The sequence below is a fragment of the Sus scrofa genome, unplaced genomic scaffold, assembly GCF_000003025.6.
Source record: "Sus scrofa isolate TJ Tabasco breed Duroc unplaced genomic scaffold, Sscrofa11.1 Contig709, whole genome shotgun sequence".
Taxonomy (NCBI): Eukaryota; Metazoa; Chordata; class Mammalia; order Artiodactyla; family Suidae; genus Sus; species Sus scrofa.
Window position 1 is genome coordinate 1 of NW_018085295.1, and position 20504 is coordinate 20504.

The 20504-nt window shown below is 50.5% G+C and overlaps 1 protein-coding gene and 1 pseudogene across 1 annotated transcript; both read right to left on the reverse strand.

Moving 5' to 3' along the window:
- Nucleotides 1-13: 13 nt before the first annotated feature.
- On the reverse strand, nucleotides 14-6439 carry LOC100738514 (annotated as a pseudogene).
- A 5059-nt stretch (nucleotides 6440-11498) lies between these two features.
- Nucleotides 11499-12828, reverse strand: LOC110255299 (olfactory receptor 12-like). The gene has a single exon (XM_021082355.1). The coding sequence runs from the start codon at nucleotides 12479-12481 to the stop codon at nucleotides 11531-11533; it is 951 nt and encodes a 316-aa protein (XP_020938014.1). The 5' UTR covers nucleotides 12482-12828; the 3' UTR covers nucleotides 11499-11530.
- Nucleotides 12829-20504: the final 7676 nt, after the last annotated feature.

Below are 20504 nucleotides of genomic sequence, written 5' to 3' on the forward strand. Positions count from 1 at the left end.
TGGCCGTATGCACAAGTGAGCTTGAGCAGGGGCACATCACAGAAGAAGTGGTCGATGTGGTTGGAGCTGCAGAAGGGGAGGCTGAATGTGAAGCTGGTCTGCAGGATGGCATTGAGGCATCCTCCACAGTAGGAGCCCAGCACCAGGCAGGCACAGACTGAGGGCTGCATGGTGATGGGATAGTGCAGGGGGCTGCAGATGGCCAGGAAGCGGTCATAGGCCATCACGGCCAAGAGGAAGGCCTCAGTCGTGCCCATCATGGAGAAGAAGAAGAACTGGGAGGCACAGCCCCCAAAGGAGATGACCTTGGCTGAGGACAGGACGTTGGCCAGGGCCTTGGGGTAGATGACAGATGAGTAGCACAGGTCCAGGAAGGAGAGGTTCTTGAGGAAGAAGTACATCGGGGAGTGCAGACGGGCGTCCAGGGTGATGACCACGATCATGGTGAGGTTCCCCAGGACGGCCGCCAAGTACAGGGCCAGGAAGAGGGCAAAGAGCAGGGCCGGGGTCTGCAGCCCACCTGAAACCCCTCCAGCACAAACTCCTGCAGAGACTTCCCGAGAGGGTTCCATTTGCACGGGTGTCATGGCCCCGAGCTGGGGACAGGTGCAGAGAGCAGGAGGGAGGCAGTGAGAGGGAGCAGGTCAAGGTCAGGAGGTCATGTCCTTGGAGCACAGGGACACTCAGGGCATCTCTGTCCACTTAGCAGGAGGCCACCAGCTGCCACGTCTTCCCTCCAGGTGGCCCTACTGCCCTGCAATGAACGCAGTGCCTGGGTTCACTCCTTCACTCGTGTGCTGGGAGCACTTCCTCTGTGGGCGGCTGTGCACAGTCCCGCTGGGGGCTGGGGTGTGGTACCAGGGGCTTTGCAGGCCTGGGGTCTGAAGCGTGGCCGTTGCATTGCAGCCTCCTGTGTCCTCCTGCGGGAATGCTGCCGAGGTTCCCCTCTTTGCCCCGGGGTCGAATCCTCCACCTTCTGCCCCGTATTTGACTCTTTATTTACTTCAGAAGTATTTACTCATCCCTTCTGCCCACCAGGTCGTGGCTGGGTGATGTTCCATCTCTAGGCCAGGCTGGGAGCAGAGCGGGGCAGAGCCCTCACCAGGCCTGGGTGGGGGCTTTTCTGTCTGTCTCTCCTGTGGGCCTCGATCCCTGTCTCAGCTCACTGCCTACAGCCTGGAGCACCGTGCTATCCATCAGGTGAGTCGAGGACTGGCCAGGCAGGAGTGTTTCCCCGCCTCTGCTGAGAGCAAGCCATGAGGGCTCACTGTATACTTGGCACGACTGCCACCCTGTTCTTCACAGTCTGCTTCCACTCCAAGCCTCCCTGCCTCGTAGCTGACCTTTTCACGGTGAAGGTCATGACTCACCTGAGCCCGCACAGCCAGGACCTACTCTCCCAGGGTCTCCTGAGCCTCTGACACGTCTGTGCTGGTGATCCTCAGTGGGGACCGGGGCCCCGCCTGTTCCCCGTTCGGTTCTGGCTTCTTGTGCAGCGAAGGAGGGTGGAGAGGGGGCAGCGGAGGGCACCTGGGGTCTCAGTGAGCCTCAGGCTGGTGCTCCAGGTTGAGGAGCAGGAAGCTCTTGGGTCTTGGAGGAAGCAGGGCCTGGAAGGGACTCAGCTCACCTGTTCCCCTAAGTCTTACCTCCTCAGCTGAGCAGTGGGTCAGGTGCCTGTACCTCTGGGTCACGCTGTTGGGGCAGGTGTTCTCTTTGGCAGGCCTGGGGCCCGAGCCCTCAAAGGGCCAATTAGGGGAGACCCGGGCTTCCAAGTGCCTTGGGACTCCCACCCCCTGGGCCCCAGGAATCTGACGTCCAGTGTTCAGTCCTCCCTGACCAGCCCCCAGCCCCAGACAGGGGAGCCCAGAAGCCTGAAGCCCATCAGGGAGCCCGGGGGAACCTACAGGAGAGAAACACAGACAGTGCAGAGGGACCCAGAGCCTCTTCCTGGAAAGGTCTCCCCAGGCAGCAGGTGTGACCTCCTGGTCCACAGCTCTGACTGTAGCCCCAGGGGTGTGTCTGGCCATCATGGGGGCTCTCCGTCTGGTGGGTGTCTTTGGTGGCCGAAAGTCAGGTTTCACCTCCTGGTCACTGGGGGTTCTGGCTGTTGGGGGGGTTCACCCCTTCTCTTACATGTCACGAGGCATCCTTTTCTCGGGTCCCGCTAAATTTCCAATTCCTTCGAACGTCCCCCCGGGGTTCTGTGTGGGCACAGTGGCCATCCCCGATCCCTCCTGACCTGACAGCCACCCCTACAGGCTTTCCTGTCATGAAGCCTGACGCCGTCTACGTGTCTTCTGGGCTCCTCCTGTCATCCTGGTGGTTAGGATCCTACAGTCCAATCATGCGTTAGCACGTGGACACCTTGCTTCGTCCTGAAAAGCACTGCCCATTTTTCTCCAGAAACGTCCAATGTATTTTCTCCCCGTGGCCCATGGAGATTTGCCTCCCTCCCCTCCGCTAGGCTCGAGGCTTGCTGTCCACCCTGACCCCTAACAGCAGGTGCTGCTAACGGCACCGAACAGACCTCCGATTCTCAGGGAGGCTGAGCATCGTTTCACCACGTTTGTTGACCTTTGGCATCTCTACCTGAGGGACTTGTTTCCCTGAAATGACACCCTGGGTCCTTGCTGCCCACCCACTGGGGCGTTGCCGTGGAGAACGGGCACGCTATCCTATGAACCCTGTGAAAGCCCAGACTGGGGGCCTGTTTCACTTACGGTCAAGCCAGGACTCCGAGCTGCCCGCCCCCTCAGACGCTGGCTCTTCTGGTCAGGCCAGGAACTAGTTGTACGGTTTTGCTCCTAAAGGACATTTGGTTCCTTCCCTCCGGCCTCATCCCTAGGGCCCGTGTCCAGCAGAGCTGCCCCTGGCAGTGGACGTGCCCTGTGCTCTGCCCGGTGTGACCCAGGGCCCTGCATGGCCCCTGAGCTCTGGCAATGTGCCAGTGCAGCGGAGAACTGACTGTTCTATTTCACTGCAGTAAAAGGACAAAGCCAAAGAGCTTCCTAGGGCTTGTCGCTGTGGCCTGGGCCCTGGCGTGTGGTTTGTCCTCAGCAGTTGACCCTTGGTCTCCTCGCCTCTATTGGTCTCTTATCGGCCATCTTTCTAAGTTCTGCTTAGGGGTCTTGGCTTTCGCCTCCTGACTTTTGTGCTCCTTATGTCTCACACCCTCGTGGCCACAGTAAGAGTTGTGTGTATGAAGGCGCTGTGATGCTGCAGTTCCTGACTCTTTAAGCACACTCATGAATCAGACTTTATGTGCAATCTGGCAAGCCGTTCGATTTTTGCCACCAATTCAACATCAGTTTCAATCCCGTGTGAGCCAAAGAAAGTGGACTGTGGGAGTTGCCTGGGGGCACAGCAAGTTAGAGTTCCGGCGTTCTCTCTGCAGTGGCTCGGGTCCGGGCTGAGCACAGGTTCAGTCCTGGCTCGGGAAGTTGCACATGCTGTGGCGCAGCCAAACAGGCAGACAGACAGACAACCAAGCAAACCATGGTTAAGGTGGTAGATTTTTTATAAAGAAAGAGAGAGAGAAAACGGACTTGTGGCCAGAACCCACCTGCACACTCCTGGTTTCCAGCTTCCATCAGGAGCCCATCAGAGCACAGTAAAGGTGGCCAGCGGCCAGTCCTGGGGCTCAGCACGTGTGGTCTGGACTGGCTGTCTGCAACATCTGTGACAATAGCAGGTTTTAAAACAATTTGAGGTCATTTGTGAATACTCCACAGAAAAAATGTACAAGCATATAAGACACAAATGATGTGTCCTCTCGAAAAAAACACATGTAACTAAAGAAACCAGGATACTTAATTACGTTTTGCAACACTGAAAAACATTATTAGAAAACGAATGTTTCATGTGACGGGAACTCCGCATAAAACTCAATAGGATGGGAGTTCTCTTGTGGCACAGCAGGTTAGGTATCTGGCCCTGTTATTGCCGCAGGTGAGGTTGCTGCTGTGGTGCGGGTTTGCTCCCTGGCCCAGAAACTTCCATGCACCATGAGTGCAGGCCAAAAAAAAAAAAAAAAAAAAATTGATAGAATACAAGGAAAAGGAAAATTGCATAGCAAAGATAACTTGAGAGCCAAATAAGCACTAGAGACTTAATTACAAAACCTGACGGGTTCCCGTTGTGATTCACTGGGGTAAGAACCCACACAGTGTCCGTGAGGATGTGAGTTCCATCCCCAGCCTCGCTCAGTAGGTCAAGGATCCCGCATTGCTGTGGCTATGGACTAACTTATAGCTGCAGCTCCAATGTGACCCTAGCCTGGAACGTTCCTATGTTGCAGGTGTGGCCTAAACGAAAAAGAAAAACAGAATTCCAACAACACTATGCACGTTTACGCTCACAGTTTCAGCAGCTTAGGAAAAATGTACTGTGAATTTTACACAGCCACAAACTATGAACACTTCATGATAAAATACTATGAATCATCCATAACAGTTCATAAGCATGAAAAATTGAATTTGTGATTTCAAAGCTGCCCCCAAAGAATGCTTCAGGCACAGATGGGTTCACTGGGAATTCTACTACACATTAAGAAAATCATACCATCTTTTTTCTTGTTTTTTTTTTTTTTGTCTTTTTGCCTTTTCTAGGGCCGCTCCTGTGGCATATGGAGGTTCACAGGCTAGGGGTCTAATTGGAGCTGTAGCTGCCGGCCTGCACCAGAGCCATAGCGATGTGGATCCGAGCCTCATCTGTGACCTACACCACAGTTCATGGCAACGCCGGATCCTTAACCCTCTGAGCAAGGCCAGGGGTCGAACCTGCAACCTCATGGTTCCTAGTCGGATTCGTTAAATACTGAGCCACAAGAGGAACTCCACACCATTTTAAAAAAAATTTTTTTTAAATTTTCCCACTGTACAGCAAGAGGATCAAGTTATCCTTACATGTATACATTACAGTTACATTTTTTCCCCCACCCTTTCTTCTGTTGCAACATGAGTATCTAGACAAAGTTCTCAATGCTATTCAGCAGGATCTCCTTGTAAATCTATTCTAAGTTGTGTCTGATAAGCCCAAGCTCCCCATCCCTCCCACTCCCTCCCCCTCCCATCAGGCAGCCACAAGTCTTTTCTCCAAGTCCATGATTTTCTTTTCTGAGGAGATGTTCATTTGTGCTGGATATTAGATTCCAGTTATAAGTGATATCATATGGTATTTGTCTTTGCCGTTCTGGCTCATTTCACTCAGTATGAGATTCTCCAGTTCCATCCATGTTGCTGCAAATGGCATTATGTCATTCTTTTTGATGGCTGAGTAGTATTCCATTGTGTATATATACCACTTCTTCCGAATCCAATCATCTGTCGATGACATTTGGGTTGTTTCCATGTCCTGGCTATTGTGAATAGTGCTGCAATGAACATGCGGGTGCATGTGTCTCTTTTAAGTAGAGTTTTGTCCGGATAGATGCCCAAGCGTGGGATTGTGGGGTCATATGGAAGTTCTATGTATAGATTTCTAAGGTATCTCCAAACTGTTCTCCATAGTGCTGTACCAGTTGACATTCCCACCAATAGTGCAGGAGGGTTCCCTTTTCTCCACAGCCCTCCAGCACTTGTTATTTTCCACACCATTTGTTAATAGACTATTTTTAGGGATGTTTCGGTTCACAGCAAACTTGAGCAGAAAATGCAGATTCTCATGCCCCCCCCCGGCACCCCGAGTTCTCCACCATCAACACGAGGCATCGGAGGGGCACATCTGTTATGAGGGACCAACTGCCCTGACGTGTTAACGTCACCTAGCAGCCGTAGTTTGGGTGCGGGTTTGCTCTGGTGTCGTTTGCACTCGGGGTCCTGACAAACGTGTATGGCACCCCGCCCGTGCTGGGTATCGTGCAGAACAGGCCTACGGCCCTGCATATCCTCTCTGTCCCGATTTAAACCTCCTCTCCACCTGCCACCCTGGCACCCTCATTTTTAACTGTGTGACAGAGACTCCAACAACGAAAAAGAGTATTTGTTGAAACGAGACTATGAGATAATCTTCCTGCGTGGCATGAGGCTTGAATCGGCCACTTGAAACATAATGATTAAACTGTGGTTGTAACGATTTTCTTTTCTTTTTTTTTTTTGGTCTTCTGTCTTTTTAGGGCTGCACCTGTGGCACACGTTGGTTCCCAGGCTAGGGGTCTAATTAGAGCTACAGCTGCGGGCCTACCCCAGAGCCACAGCAATGCCAGATCTGAGCCGCATCTGTGACCTACACCACAGTTCCTGGCAATGCCAGATCCTTAATCCACTGAGTGAGGCCAGGGATGGAAGCCGCCACCTCGTGGCTCCTCGTCGGATTTGTTTCTGCTGCGCCACGAGGGGAACTCCAATTGTGGCCATTTTTAAATATGCGGAAAAGTGCAGAGAGTGATAGTCTGGTGAACCTCTAAGTACCTGTCACCCAGCTTTAGTACCGACCGACGCATGGCCGCTTTTGTATGTTTCTTACCAGACTCCCACAGCCCTGAAATATTTCAAAGCAAGTGTTAGATATCACATAATTTCATCCACCCATATTTCAGCATACACCTCCAAAATAAAAGGCCCTTTGTTTTCAAAAACATGCACCCCAGTATCACGCCAAAAGTATTGTAAATGCCTAAACTCTGCAGATATGCATCCGATAAAGGCGTCAGGTTAACAGATGTGATTTTGTTCGACAGCCGTTGAATCAGCCTCCAGCAAAGGCCCTCCCTAGATGCACTGACAAGCGTTACACACCCCTTTATGCTGATAGGTACCCCTTCCATCATTTTCTCTTGTCGTCGTTGCTGTTGTTACTTCTTTCATAAAGAAGCTGCGTCTCGTGTTCTGCAGAGTTACCGCCGGCTATGTTGGCTGACTTCACCCTGGTAATACCGCTTGTCACATCCGTGTGTCCTGTGTGTTTCCAGGAAATGGTGGTTGATCTGGAGGCTTGTCTAGAATCCACGTATGGGGATGCTGCTGCTGGGGGTGGCTGCCATGGCTTTGTTACTGGCCAGTGGAATTCTTGGGTGGCACAGGGCTCTTTCCTCAGGGGCACAGGGTGCCTGACTCTCCCCGTCTGTGATGGTGGAAGTGACGAGGCTGCCTGTGTTCTTTAATGCATTGGGGTCTGCAACCTGGTGGTGCTCCGAGGCCATCATTCCTTCTCGGCCGTGGTGCTTCTGTGAGAGAACATTTTCTCTGTGGATGTCACTCTCCTCTGGAGAAAGCTTTTGCATTTCTACCAGGTTTTAGCGGAGAAGGAAGGCTTAACTGATTTACCATGGGCACCCGGTTACCCAGTGGTACAGTTCGCATTGGACGGGCAGATAGGTGCTTGACTTCTCTTTGGACCTCATTTCAAAACACGGAGCCTTCTCCTTGTGGGTGTACTTTTGCAGTAGTATAAATTCATATTAAAATTTTTGTGTGTTACAATTTATTATGGTTTTGATGCTTACACAGCTCGTTTGTCCTTTTTCCCCTCTTTGGGTTATGCCATTTGACGCTAAACTTAATGCAATAGCGTAACTGCATCTATTAAAATAAAATACGGTACTTGGATATAAATGCCAAAGTAAGAAAGAGATGCACATTTACTCTAAAAGTATAGATAGGACGGTACGAAACCTAAGGAAGTTACATGTGAGCTCTCTACGAAAAAGAAAGCAGATGTGGCTCAATAAGTAGTAAATCAAGCAGATATTAGAAGAAAATATTTATAAGGGGACATTTCATAAGGAAAACGTGTAATGCAACAGAATGATGTGAAAAATTTCCACTTGCATACAGCAGAGATTTTCAATAATTAAAGAATGTATGACAGGATTATAAAGTGGATACATCCAATCTGTAGATGCTGGTTTACAGCACCCTTCTCAGTAACTGACAAAACAAGTGCACACATTTAGTAGGTGTCGGTTCCCCATGATTCAGAACATCAATCAGGGGTACCTCCTTGACGTAGATCGAACACGACCCTCTGCAACGGCAAATATAATGAAGCACAAAAATCATCGCTGTAGTCAGGTGAATGTTGCCAAGCCCCACCCCCCCCCGAATACATCTACACGGACACTTAGAATGTGATCATATTTGGGAGTAGGGTCTTTGCAAATGATATCATTAGGATGAAGTCATTATGGATTAGGGCGCCTTAAACCCAGGGACAGGTGTTCTCTTTCAAGGAGAGGACAGGATGGGGGAACCAAGGAAGAGGACATTCAAGACTGGGCAGAGGCTGGAGTGATGCAAAAACAGGCGAAGCAAGGCCAAGCATGCCCAGAGCCTGAGTTGACTGCAAAACCACCTGGTCCAGGGCTTTTTTTGAGAGATGTGTTTCATCACAGATTCAGTCTTATGGGTCAATGTTGGACTGTTCAGATTTTCTCTTTTTCCCCAATGCATTCTTGGGAAGTTGTACATTTTTAGGTGTTTGTCCATTTCTTGTAGTGTGTCTGATTTATTGGCTTATAACATTGCTAATAATCTCTTACAATTTTTCGTATTTCTCTGGTGCTGATGGTAACTTCTCCTCTTCCCTGTCTGATTTTATTTATTTGGGCCCTCTTTCTTTTTACTTTGTGAGCCTGGCCAGAAGTTTAGCAATTCTTTTTTTTATCTTTTGGGAGAACCAGAGCTTCGTTTGATTGATATTTTCTATTGTTTTAAAAGTCCCTTTTACTTATTTCTGTCCAGAACTTTGGTATTTCATTCCTTCCAGTAAACTTCAACCTTGTCTTCTTTCCCTCATTCTTTAGGTGTAAAGTGAGATTGTTTATGTGTTATTTTTCTTATTTTCTGAAGTAGGCTTGTATCACTATAAACTTCCCTCTTAAATTGTTTATCTAAATCTCAGACTTTGGATTGCCGTGTTTTCCTTTTCATTTGACTGCAGGCATTTTTTGATTTCTTCTTTGACGTATTCAGTGACCCCTTGGTTATTGTGGAGCATGTTGTTTAAAGCTATGTGTTTGTGTTTTTTTGCAGGTTTTTCTTGAGTTTGTTTTCTTTTTTTTTTTTTTGTCTTCTGTCTTTTGTCTTTTTTGTTGTTGTTGTTGTTGTTATTGTTGCTATTTCTTGGGCCGCTCCCGCGGCATATGGAGGTTCCCAGGCTAGGGGTTGAATCGGAGCTGTAGCCGCCGGCCTACACCACAGCCACAGCAACGCGGGATCCGAGCCGTGTCTGCAACCTACACCACAGCTCACGACAACGCCGGATCGTTAACCCTCTGAGCAAGAGCCGGGATCGAACCCGCAACCTCATGGTTCCTAGTCGGATTCGTTACCACTGCGCCACGACGGGAACTCCAAGTTTGTTTTCTACTTTCACATTATTGTGGTAAGAAAATAAGGCTTGTTATGATTTCAATCGTCATAAAGTTATTGAGACTTACTTAGTGGCCTAGCATGTGATCTGTCATGGAGAATGTTCCCTGTGCATGTTAAAGAATGTGGGATAAAATATCCTATACATATATCAGTTATCTCCATCTGGGCTAATGTTTCCTTTAAGGGCAGTGTTTCCTTATAGATTTTCTGTCTGTGTGATCTGTCCATTGGTGGAAGTGGGGTGCAAAATTCCCTCTGATTATTGTATTACTGTTCATGTCTCCCTTTGCCTTTGTTACCGTTTGCTTTGTTCTAGGTGCTCCTGTGTCGGGTGCTTCTGTATTTATGATTGCTATCTTATGTGGGTTGGGTACTGTGACTACGACAGCAATGGCCCAGAAAACCAAAGTAAAAAAGGACAAAAGAGACTACGTCAAAATTAAGAATCGGCGCCCAAAGAAGTTAAAAACCCAAGTGCAAAAGCAACCTATGAGGAGGGAGAAAATGTTTGCAAATCTTCTATCTGAGAAGAGGGTAATATCCAGACCGTGTAAAGATCTTCTACAATAAAGAACCTAGTAACCCAATGAAAATCTTGCCAAGTCCTTGGATATTTCTCGAAAGCTGATCTACGTGTTGTCGACAACATATGAAAAGATGCTGAGCAGAGCTAATCATTAGAGAAATGAACATCAAAACCATCAATGAGATAGTGCTTCATCACTATTAGGATTGCTGCTCTAAATACGACAGGAAATAATGTGAGTGGACTAGGATGGGGAGAATTTGAAAGATTGTTGCCCTGTGAATGGGAATGTAAATTGGCACAGCTAATTTACCAACTTTCCAAGGAGTGGGGAGAGAGGAAGAGAGAGAACAATATAATAGCTTGAGAAGTAACAAAGCATGCCACTTGTGGAGCGGAGGAGTGGGGAACTGCTGAAAGAGAAAAACGCATTATATGAGATGAATACAGTAACATACATCAGAGGGCCCAAAGCTGAGACAGGTGGCCTGGAGAATCCAGCAGAGATATTGGTGTATGCGCTAATTGAGGAATTGTGAGCAGCAGGCTGACGATTTAGCTGTTAGCCCCTCCCCACAGTCTCTTGATCAGGGAAAGAGGGACATTGAGAGCTGTGATCAGAGAGGAGGGGCAGGTCCCTATGTTGCCCTTCAGGGAACAGTTCACCCCCGTGTCCGGAGCACAACCTCCTGCTGGTGACCATGGGTGTGTATGTCTCTACTAAAGGGAGACAAGGTAATGGGGCCAACGGACTGTGTGTGTTGGGACCACTAGTGGGTGGGGCCCCGAGTGGGAAGGTCAGGACTGAGGGTCCAGGCTCCTGGGAGTGTGGGACAGAGGCTGGGGAGCTGGGCTCTGTGCCAAGAAAGTGCCCCTTCCCTTCAACCCTGCTGTTTCTTCATCCACCAGGGGCTTCATCCTTACTGAGAGATATCTATGCTGACAGAGCACCACGTGTTAGGGTGGCAAGTAGTCAGGATGATGTCACCTGCCAGGCTGGGTGGTCAGGACCAGGGGACCCTTGGATATCAGGCACTTCTGTTGACTCCCTGGGGCTCCCAGCTGCTGTCTAGGGGGAGAACCTGGGACAGGTTGAGCACGGACATCCTAATCAGGAGCACGGCTTCACTCTGCTGGCTTGTTGAAGGTGGTAGCCACAGTGAAGAGAAAGGGGAAGGGGGGAACCTTCATGCTGCAAAATTGAGGGGAAGCCCGGTCCTAACACCTCCCCTGATAGGCTATGCTGAACCCAGGGTATCATCAAGGAAGGGGCAATCCAGAGCATCATAAGGGCCCCGGCTGGGTGGTTCAGGGGTTATTATTGAGCAAACATTTACCTTAGATTCAGGGAAGAAGGAAGGGGCCAGAGAGGTTGTCTAGTCCACATACCTTCAGGGGTAGATGTTAAACATGGGACATATATGCTGTTTCAACCCTTGCTCATGGCTCTGCTGGCTGGGTTGCTCTGGCGTCAAGTTTAGGGTCTTTTCCCTTCATGGGACATTATTTTTCATGGCAATCCAAGTGTCTTTTTTAGTGACTCACACTTGTGTACATGGTCCATGATGTGCTTCTTGGAATGGTTGAATGAAATGCTGGATAAAAAAGGAACAAATTCCTCAAGCCAAAGCCATTGCCTCCCCTGAGTCCTGTTGTTCTGCACTCAGGACACTGTCTCCCAGGTCACCCTCCCTCAGGGTGCAGTGTGCTTGTGCCCCAGTCTCCACAGGGCCTCCTTCACCTCCTTGTTCCGCAGACTGTAGATGAGGGGGTTGAGCACGGGGATGACCAGGGTGTAGAAGACAGAGACCACCTTGCCCTGCTCCATGGACTCCACCGCTCCCGGCTGGGCATACATGACAAAGACATTCCCATAAAAGAGGGACACGGCCGTCATGTGGGAGCCACAGGTGGAGAAGAGCTTGTGTCTGCCTGCTCCCGAGCGCATCCTCAGGATGGTCACGGTGATGTAGGCATAGGAGATGAGGACCCCGAGTGTGGTGCCCACGATGATGAGCCCGCAGATGCCAAACATGACCAGCTCATTGATGGCTGTGTCAGCACAGGCGAGCAGGAGCAGGGGGGGCACATCACAGAAGAAGTGGTCGATGTGGTTGGAGCTGCAGAAGGGGAGGCGGAAAGTGAGGATAGTCTGCACCCCAGAGTTGAGGCAGCCTCCACCATAGCAGCCCAGCACCAGGCGGGCACAGGCTTCGGGGCACATGGTGATGGGATAGTGCAGGGGGCTGCAGATGGTCAGGAAGCGGTCGTAGGCCATCACGGTCAGGAGAAGAGTCTCAGTCGTGCCCATCATGGAGAAGAAGAAGAACTGGGAGGCACAGCCCCCGAAGGAGATGACCTTGGCTGAGGAGAGGACGTTGGCCAGGGCCTTGGGGTAGATGACAGATGAGTAGCACAGGTCCAGGAAGGAGAGGTTCTTGAGGAAGAAGTACATCGGGGAGTGCAGACGGGCGTCCAGGGTGATGACCACGATCATGGTGAGGTTCCCCAGGACGGCCGCCAAGTACAGGGCCAGGAAGAGGGCAAAGAGCAGGGCCGGGGTCTGCAGCCCACCCTGAAACCCCTCCAGCACAAACTCCTGCAGAGACTTCCCCGAGAGGGTTCCATTTGCACGGGGTGTCATGGCCCCGAGCTGGGGACAGGTGCAGAGAGCAGGAGGGAGGCAGTGAGAGGGAGCAGGTCAAGGTCAGGAGGTCATGTCCTTGGAGCACAGGGACACTCAGGGCATCTCTGTCCACTTAGCAGGAGGCCACCAGCTGCCACGTCTTCCCTCCAGGTGGCCCTACTGCCCTGCAATGAACGCAGTGCCTGGGTTCACTCCTTCACTCGTGTGCTGGGAGCACTTCCTCTGTGGGCGGCTGTGCACAGTCCCGCTGGGGGCTGGGGTGTGGTACCAGGGGCTTTGCAGGCCTGGGGGTCTGAAGCGTGGCCGTTGCATTGCAGCCTCCTGTCTCCTCCTGCGGGAATGCTGCCGAGGTTCCCCTCTTTGCCCCGGGGTCGAATCCTCCACCTTCTGCCCCGTATTTGACTCTTTATTTACTTCAGAAGTATTTACTCATCCCCTTCTGCCCACCAGGTCGTGGCTGGGTGATGTTCCATCTCTAGGCCAGGCTGGGAGCAGAGCGGGGCAGAGCCCTCACCAGGCCTGGGTGGGGGCTTTTCTGTCTGTCTCTCCTGTGGGCCTCGATCCCCGTCTCAGCTCACTGCCTACAGCCTGGAGCCCCGTGCTATCCATCAGGTGAGTCGAGGACTGGCCAGGCAGGAGTGTTTCCCCGCCTCTGCTGAGAGCAAGCCATGAGGGCTCACTGTATACTTGGCACGACTGCCACCCTGTTCTTCACAGTCTGCTTCCACTCCAAGCCTCCCTGCCTCGTAGCTGACCTTTTCACGGTGAAGGTCATGACTCACCTGAGCCCGCACAGCCAGGACCTACTCTCCCAGGGTCTCCTGAGCCTCTGACCACGTCTGTGCTGGTGATCCTCAGTGGGGACCGGGGGCCCCTGCCTGTTCCCCGTTCGGTTCTGGCTTCTTGTGCAGCGAAGGAGGGTGGAGAGGGGGCAGCGGAGGGCACCTGGGGTCTCAGTGAGCCTCAGGCTGGTGCTCCAGGTTGAGGAGCAGGAAGCTCTTGGGTCTTGGAGGAAGCAGGGCCTGGAAGGGACTCAGCTCACCTGTTCCCCTAAGTCTTACCTCCTCAGCTGAGCAGTGGGTCAGGTGCCTGTACCTCTGGGTCACGCTGTTGGGGCAGGTGTTCTCTTTGGCAGGCCTGGGGCCCGAGCCCTCAAAGGGCCAATTAGGGGAGACCCGGGCTTCCAAGTGCCTTGGGACTCCCCACCCCCTGGGCCCCAGGAATCTGAGGTCCAGTGTTCAGTCCTCCCTGACAAGCCCCCAGCCCCAGACAGGGGAGCCCAGAAGCCTGAAGCCCATCAGGGAGCCCGGGGGAGCCTACAGGAGAGAAACACAGACAGTGCAGAGGGACCCAGAGCCTCTTCCTGGAAAGGTCTCCCCAGGCAGCAGGTGTGACCTCCTGGTCCACAGCTCTGACTGCTCCTCCCCACGCTCACAGGATGGCATAAGGAGGAAGGCTGGCTCCGAGTTCTGTGCCCGGGCCAGTGGCCCCGCCCTTGCCATTCCAGACACAGTGCGTCTGCCTCACAGTCCTGAGATGCAGGCCAATCGTCATCCCTTGGTATAATCGGAACACGGGAGAAGGTAGATGGCCTCCCCTGCACGCTCCTCTCCGTTGTGGCTGCGTTGCTGGCACGTCGAAAATCCTCCTTCCTGTGTGTGCGAAAATTTGGGGTAAACACATGCTTGGTGGAATTCAAGACAGAGGCTGTGATACAGCCAAACGGAAGGGCTGTGTCTGTGACCCCCATAACCCTTCCCTCCCTTAGCAGGAGATGTGTGTGCCCCAGGTGTGTCTGCATCATGGGGGCTCTCCTCTGTGTGTCTTTGTGCGAGTCAGGTCACCTCTGTCACTGGTTCTGCTGTTGGGGGGTTCACCCCCCCACATGTCACGAGCATCTTTCTCGGTCCGTAAATTCCTTCTGAACGTCCCCCCGGGGTTCTGTGTGGGCACAGTGGCCATCCCCGATCCCTCCTGACCTGACAGCCACCCCCTACAGGCTTTCCTGTCATGAAGCCTGACGCCGTCTACGTGTCTTCTGGGCTCCTCCTGTCATTCCTGGTGGGTTAGGATCCTACAGTCCAATCATGCGTTAGCACGTGGACACCTTGCTTCGTCCTGAAAAGCACTGCCCATTTTTCTCCAGAAACGTCCAATGTATTTTCTCCCCGTGGCCCATGGAGATTTGCCTCCCTCCCCTCCGCTAGGCTCGAGGCTTGCTGTCCACCCTGACCCCTAACAGGCAGGTGCTGCTAACGGCACCGAACAGACCTCCGATTCTCAGGGAGGCTGAGCATCGTTTCACACGTTTGTTGACCTTTGGCATCTCTACCTGAGGGACTTGTTTCCCTGAAATGACACCCTGGGTCCTTGCTGCCCACCCACTGGGGGCGTTGCCGTGGAGAACGGGCACGCTATCCTATGAACCCTGTGAAAGCCCAGACTGGGGGCCCTGTTTCACTTACGGTCAAGCCAGGACTCCGAGCTGCCCGCCCCCTCAGACGCTGGCTCTTCTGGTCAGGCCAGGAACTAGTTGTACGGTTTTGCTCCTAAAGGACATTTGGTTCCTTCCCTCCGGCCTCATCCCTAGGGCCCGTGTCCAGCAGAGCTGCCCCTGGCAGTGGACGTGCCCTGTGCTCTGCCCGGTGTGACCCAGGGCCCTGCATGGCCCCTGAGCTCTGGCAATGTGCCAGTGCAGCGGAGAACTGACTGTTCTATTTCACTGCAGTAAAAGGACAAAGCCGAAGAGCTTCCTAGGGCTTGTCGCTGTGGCCCTGGGCCCTGGCGTGTGGTTTGTCCTCAGCAGTTGACCCTTGGTCTCCTCGCCTCTATTGGTCTCTTATCGGCCATCTCCTTCTAAGTTCTGCTTAGGGGTCTTGGCTTTCGCCTCCTGACTTTCGTGCTCCTTATGTCTCACACCCCTCGTGGCCACGGTAAGAGTTGCGTGTATTGAAGGCGCTGTGATGCTGCAGTTCCTGACTCTTTAAGCACACTCATGAATCAGACTTTATGTGCAATCTGGCAAGCCGTTCGATATTTTGCCACCAATTCAACATCAGTTTCAATCCCGTGTGAGCCAAAGAAAGTGGACTGTGGGAGTTGCCTGGGGGCACAGCAAGTTAGAGTTCCGGCGTTCTCTCTGCAGTGGCTCGGGTCCGGGCTGAGGCACAGGTTCAGTCCCTGGCTCGGGAAGTTGCACATGCTGTGGGCGCAGCCAAACAGGCAGACAGACAGACAACCAAGCAAACCATGGTTAAGGTGGTAGATTTTTTATAAAGAAAGAGAGAGAGAAAACGGACTTGTGGCCAGAACCCACCTGCACACTCCTGGTTTCCAGCTTCCGTCAGGAGCCCATCAGAGCACAGTAAAGGTGGCCAGCGGCCAGTCCTGGGGCTCAGCACGTGTGGTCTGGACTGGCTGTCTGCAACATCTGTGAGCAATAGCAGGTTTTAAAAACAATTTGGAGGTCATTTGTGGAAATACTCCACAGAAAAAATGTACAAGCATATAAGACACAAATGATGTGTCCTCTCGGAAAAAAACACATGTAACTAAAGAAACCAGGATACTTAATTACGTTTTGCAACACTGAAAAACATTATTAGAAAACGAATGTTTCATGTGACGGGAACTCCGCATAAAACTCAATAGGATGGGAGTTCTCTTGTGGCACAGCAGGTTAGGTATCTGGCCCTGTTATTGCCGCAGGTGAGGTTGCTGCTGTGGTGCGGGTTTGATCCCTGGCCCAGAAACTCCCATGCACCATGAGTGCAGACAAAAAAAAAAAAAAAAAAAAAAAAAATTGATAGAATAGAAGGAAAAGGAAGATTGCATAGCAAAGATAACTTGAGAGCCAAATAAGCACTAGAGACTTAATTACAAAACCTGACGGGTTCCCGTTGTGATTCACTGGGGTAAGAACCCACACAGTGTCCGTGAGGATGTGAGTTCCATCCCCAGCCTCGCTCAGTAGGTCAAGGATCCCGCATTGCTGTGGCTATGGACTAACTTATAGCTGCAGCTCCAATGTGACCCCTAGCCTGGGAACGTTCCTATGTTGCAGGTGTGGCCTAAACGAAAAAGAAAACAGAATTCCAACAACACTATGCACGTTTACGCTCACAGTTTCAGCAGCTTAGGAAAAATGTACTGTGAATTTTACACAGCCACAAACTATGAACACTTCATGATAAAATACTATGAATCATCCATAACAGTTCATAAGCATGAAAAATTGAATTTGTGATTTCAAAGCTGCCCCCAAAGAATGCTTCAGGCACAGATGGGTTCACTGGGGAATTCTACTACACATTAAGAAAAATCATACCATCTTTTTTCTTGTTTTTTTTTTTTGGTCTTTTTGCCTTTTCTAGGGCCGCTCCTGTGGCATATGGAGGTTCACAGGCTAGGGGTCTAATTGGAGCTGTAGCTGCCGGCCTGCACCAGAGCCATAGCGATGTGGGATCCGAGCCTCATCTGTGACCTACACCACAGTTCATGGCAACGCCGGATCCTTAACCCTCTGAGCAAGGCCAGGGATCGAACCTGCAACCTCATGGTTCCTAGTCGGATTCGTTAAATACTGAGCCACAAGAGGAACTCCACACCATTTAAAAAATTTTTTTAAAATTTTCCCACTGTACAGCAAGAGGATCAAGTTATCCTTACATGTATACATTACAGTTACATTTTTCCCCCACCCTTTCTTCTGTTGCAACATGAGTATCTAGACAAAGTTCTCAATGCTATTCAGCAGGATCTCCTTGTAAATCTATTCTAAGTTGTGTCTGAAAGCCCAAGCTCCCATCCCTCCCACTCCCTCCCCTCCCATCAGGCAGCCACAAGTCTTTTCTCCAAGTCCATGATTTTCTTTTCTGAGGAGATGTTCATTTGTGCTGGATATTAGATTCCAGTTATAAGTGATATCATATGGTATTTGTCTTTGCCGTTCTGGCTCATTTCACTCAGTATGAGATTCTCCAGTTCCATCCATGTTGCTGCAAATGGCATTATGTCATTCTTTTTGATGGCTGAGTAGTATTCCATTGTGTATATATACCACTTCTTCCGAATCCAATCATCTGTCGATGACATTTGGGTTGTTTCCATGTCCTGGCTATTGTGAATAGTGCTGCAATGAACATGCGGGTGCATGTGTCTCTTTTAAGTAGAGTTTTGTCCGGATAGATGCCCAAGCGTGGGATTGGGGGTCATATGGAAGTTCTATGTATAGATTTCTAAGGTATCTCCAAACTGTTCTCCATAGTGGCTGTACCAGTTATATTCCCACCAATAGTGCAGGAGGGTTCCCTTTTCTCCACAGCCCCTCCAGCACTTGTTATTTTCCACACCATTTGTTAATAGACTATTTTTAGGGATGTTTTCGGTTCACAGCAAACTTGAGCAGAAAATGCAGATTTCATGCCCCCCCCGGCACCCCGAGTTCTCCACCATCAACACGAGGCATGGAGGGGCACATCTGTTATGAGGGCCAACTGCCCTGACGTGTTAACGTCACCAGCAGCCGTAGTTTGGGTGCGGGTTTGCTCGGTGTCGTTTGCACTCGGGGGTCCTGACAAACGTGTATGGCACCCGCCCGTGCTGGGTATCGTGCAGAACAGGCCTACGGCCCTGCATATCCTCTCTGTTCCCGATTTAAACCTCCTCTCCACCGCCACCCTGGCACCCTCATTTTTAACTGTGTGACAGAGACTCCAACAACGAAAAAGAGTATTTGTTGAAACGAGACTATGAGATAATCTTCCTGCGTGGCATGAGGCTTGAATCGGCCACTTGAAACATAATGATTAAACTGTGGTTGTAACGATTTTCTTTTCTTTTTTTTTGGTCTTCTGTCTTTTTAGGGCGCACCCGTGGCACACGTTGGTTCCCAGGCTAGGGGTCTAATTGGAGCTACAGCTGCGGGCCTACCCCAGAGCCACAGCAATGCCAGATCTGAGCCGCATCTGTGACCTACACCACAGTTCCTGGCAATGCCAGATCCTTAACCACTGAGTGAGGCCAGGGACGGAAGCCGCCACCTCGTGGTTCCTCGTCGGATTTGTTTCCGCTGCGCCACGAGGGGAGCTCCAATTGTGGCCATTTTTAAATATGCGGAAAAGTGCAGAGAGTGATAGTCTGGTGAACCTCTAAGTACCTGTCACCCAGCTTTAGTACCGACCGACGCATGGCCGCTTTTGTATGTTTCTTACCAGACTCCCACAGCCCTGAAATATTTCAAAGCAAGTGTTAGATATCACATAATTTCATCCACCCATATTTCAGCATGCACCTCCAAAATAAAAGGCCCTTTGTTTTCAAAAACATGCACCTCAGTATCACGCCAACGGTACTGTAAATGCCTAAACTCCGCAGTTATGCATCCGATAAAGGCGTCAGGTTAACAGATGTGATTTTGTTCGACAGGCGTTGAATCAGCCTCCAGCAAAGGCCCTCCCTAGATGCACTGACAAGCGTTACACACCCCTTTATGCTGATAGGTACCCCTTCCATCATTTTCTCTTGTCGTCGTTGCTGTTGTTACTTATTTCATAAAGAAGCTGCGTCTCATGTTCTGCAGAGTTTACCGCCGGCTATGTTGGCTGACTTCACCCTGGTAATACCGCTTGTCACATCTGTGTGTCCTGTGTGTTTCCAGGAAATGGTGGTTGATCTGGAGGCTTGTCTAGAATCCACGTATGGGGATGCTGCTGCTGGGGGTGGCTGCCATGGCTTTGTTACTGGCCAGTGGAATTCTTGGGTGGCACAGGGCTCTTTCCTCAGGGGCACAGGGTGCCTGACTCTCCCCGTCTGTGATGGTGGAAGTGATGAGGCTGCCTGTGTTCTTTAATGCATTGGGGTTTGCAACCTGGTGGTGCTCTGAGGTCATCATTCCTTCTCAGCCGTGGTGCTTCTGTGAGAGAACATTTTCTCTGTGGATGACACTCTCCTCTGGAGAAAGCTTTTGCAGTTCTACCAGGCTTTAGCGGAGAAGGAAGGCTTAACTGATTTACCACGGGCACCCGGTTACCCAGTGGTACAGTTCGCATTGGACGGGCAGATAGGTGCTTGACTTCTCTTTGGACCTCATTTCAAAACACGGAGCCTTCTCCTTGTGGGTGTACTTTTGCAATAGTATAAATTCATATTAAAATTTTTGTGTGTTACAATTTATTATGGTTTTGATGCTTACACAGCTCGTTTGTCCTTTTTCCCCTCTTTGGGTTATGCCATTTGACGCTAAACTTAATGCAATAGCGTAACTGCATCTATTAAAATAAAATACGGTACTTGGATATAAACGCCAAAGTAAGAAAGAGATGCACATTTACTCTAAAAGTATAGATAGGACGGTACGAAACCTAAGGAAGTTACATGTGAGCTCTCTACGAAAAAGAAAGCAGATGTGGCTCAATAAGTAGTAAATCAAGCAGATATTAGAAGAAAATATTTATAAGGGACATTTCATAAGGAAAACGTGTAATGCAACGGAATGATGTGAAAAATTTCCACTTGCATACAGCAGAGATTTTCAATAATTAAAGAATGTATGACAGGATTATAAAGTGGATACATCCAATCTGTAGATGCTGGTTTACAGCACCCTTCTCAGTAACTGACAAAACAAGTGCACACATTTAGTAGGTATCGGTTCCCCGTGATTCAGAACATCAATCAGGGGTACCTCCTTGACGTAGATCGAACACGACCCTCTGCAACGGCAAATATAATGAAGCACAAGGATCATCGCTGTAGTCAGGTGAATGTTACCACCCCCCCCCGAATACATCTACACGGACACTTAGAATGTGATCATATTTGGGAGTAGGGTCTTTGCAAATGATATCATTAGGATGAAGTCATTATGGATTAGGGCGCCTTAAACCCAGTGACAGGTGTTCTCTTTCAAGGAGAGGACAGGATGGGGGAACCAAGGAAGAGGACATTCAAGACTGGGCAGAGGCTGGAGTGATGCAAAAACAGGCGAAGCAAGGCCAAGGATGCCCAGAGCCTGAGTTGA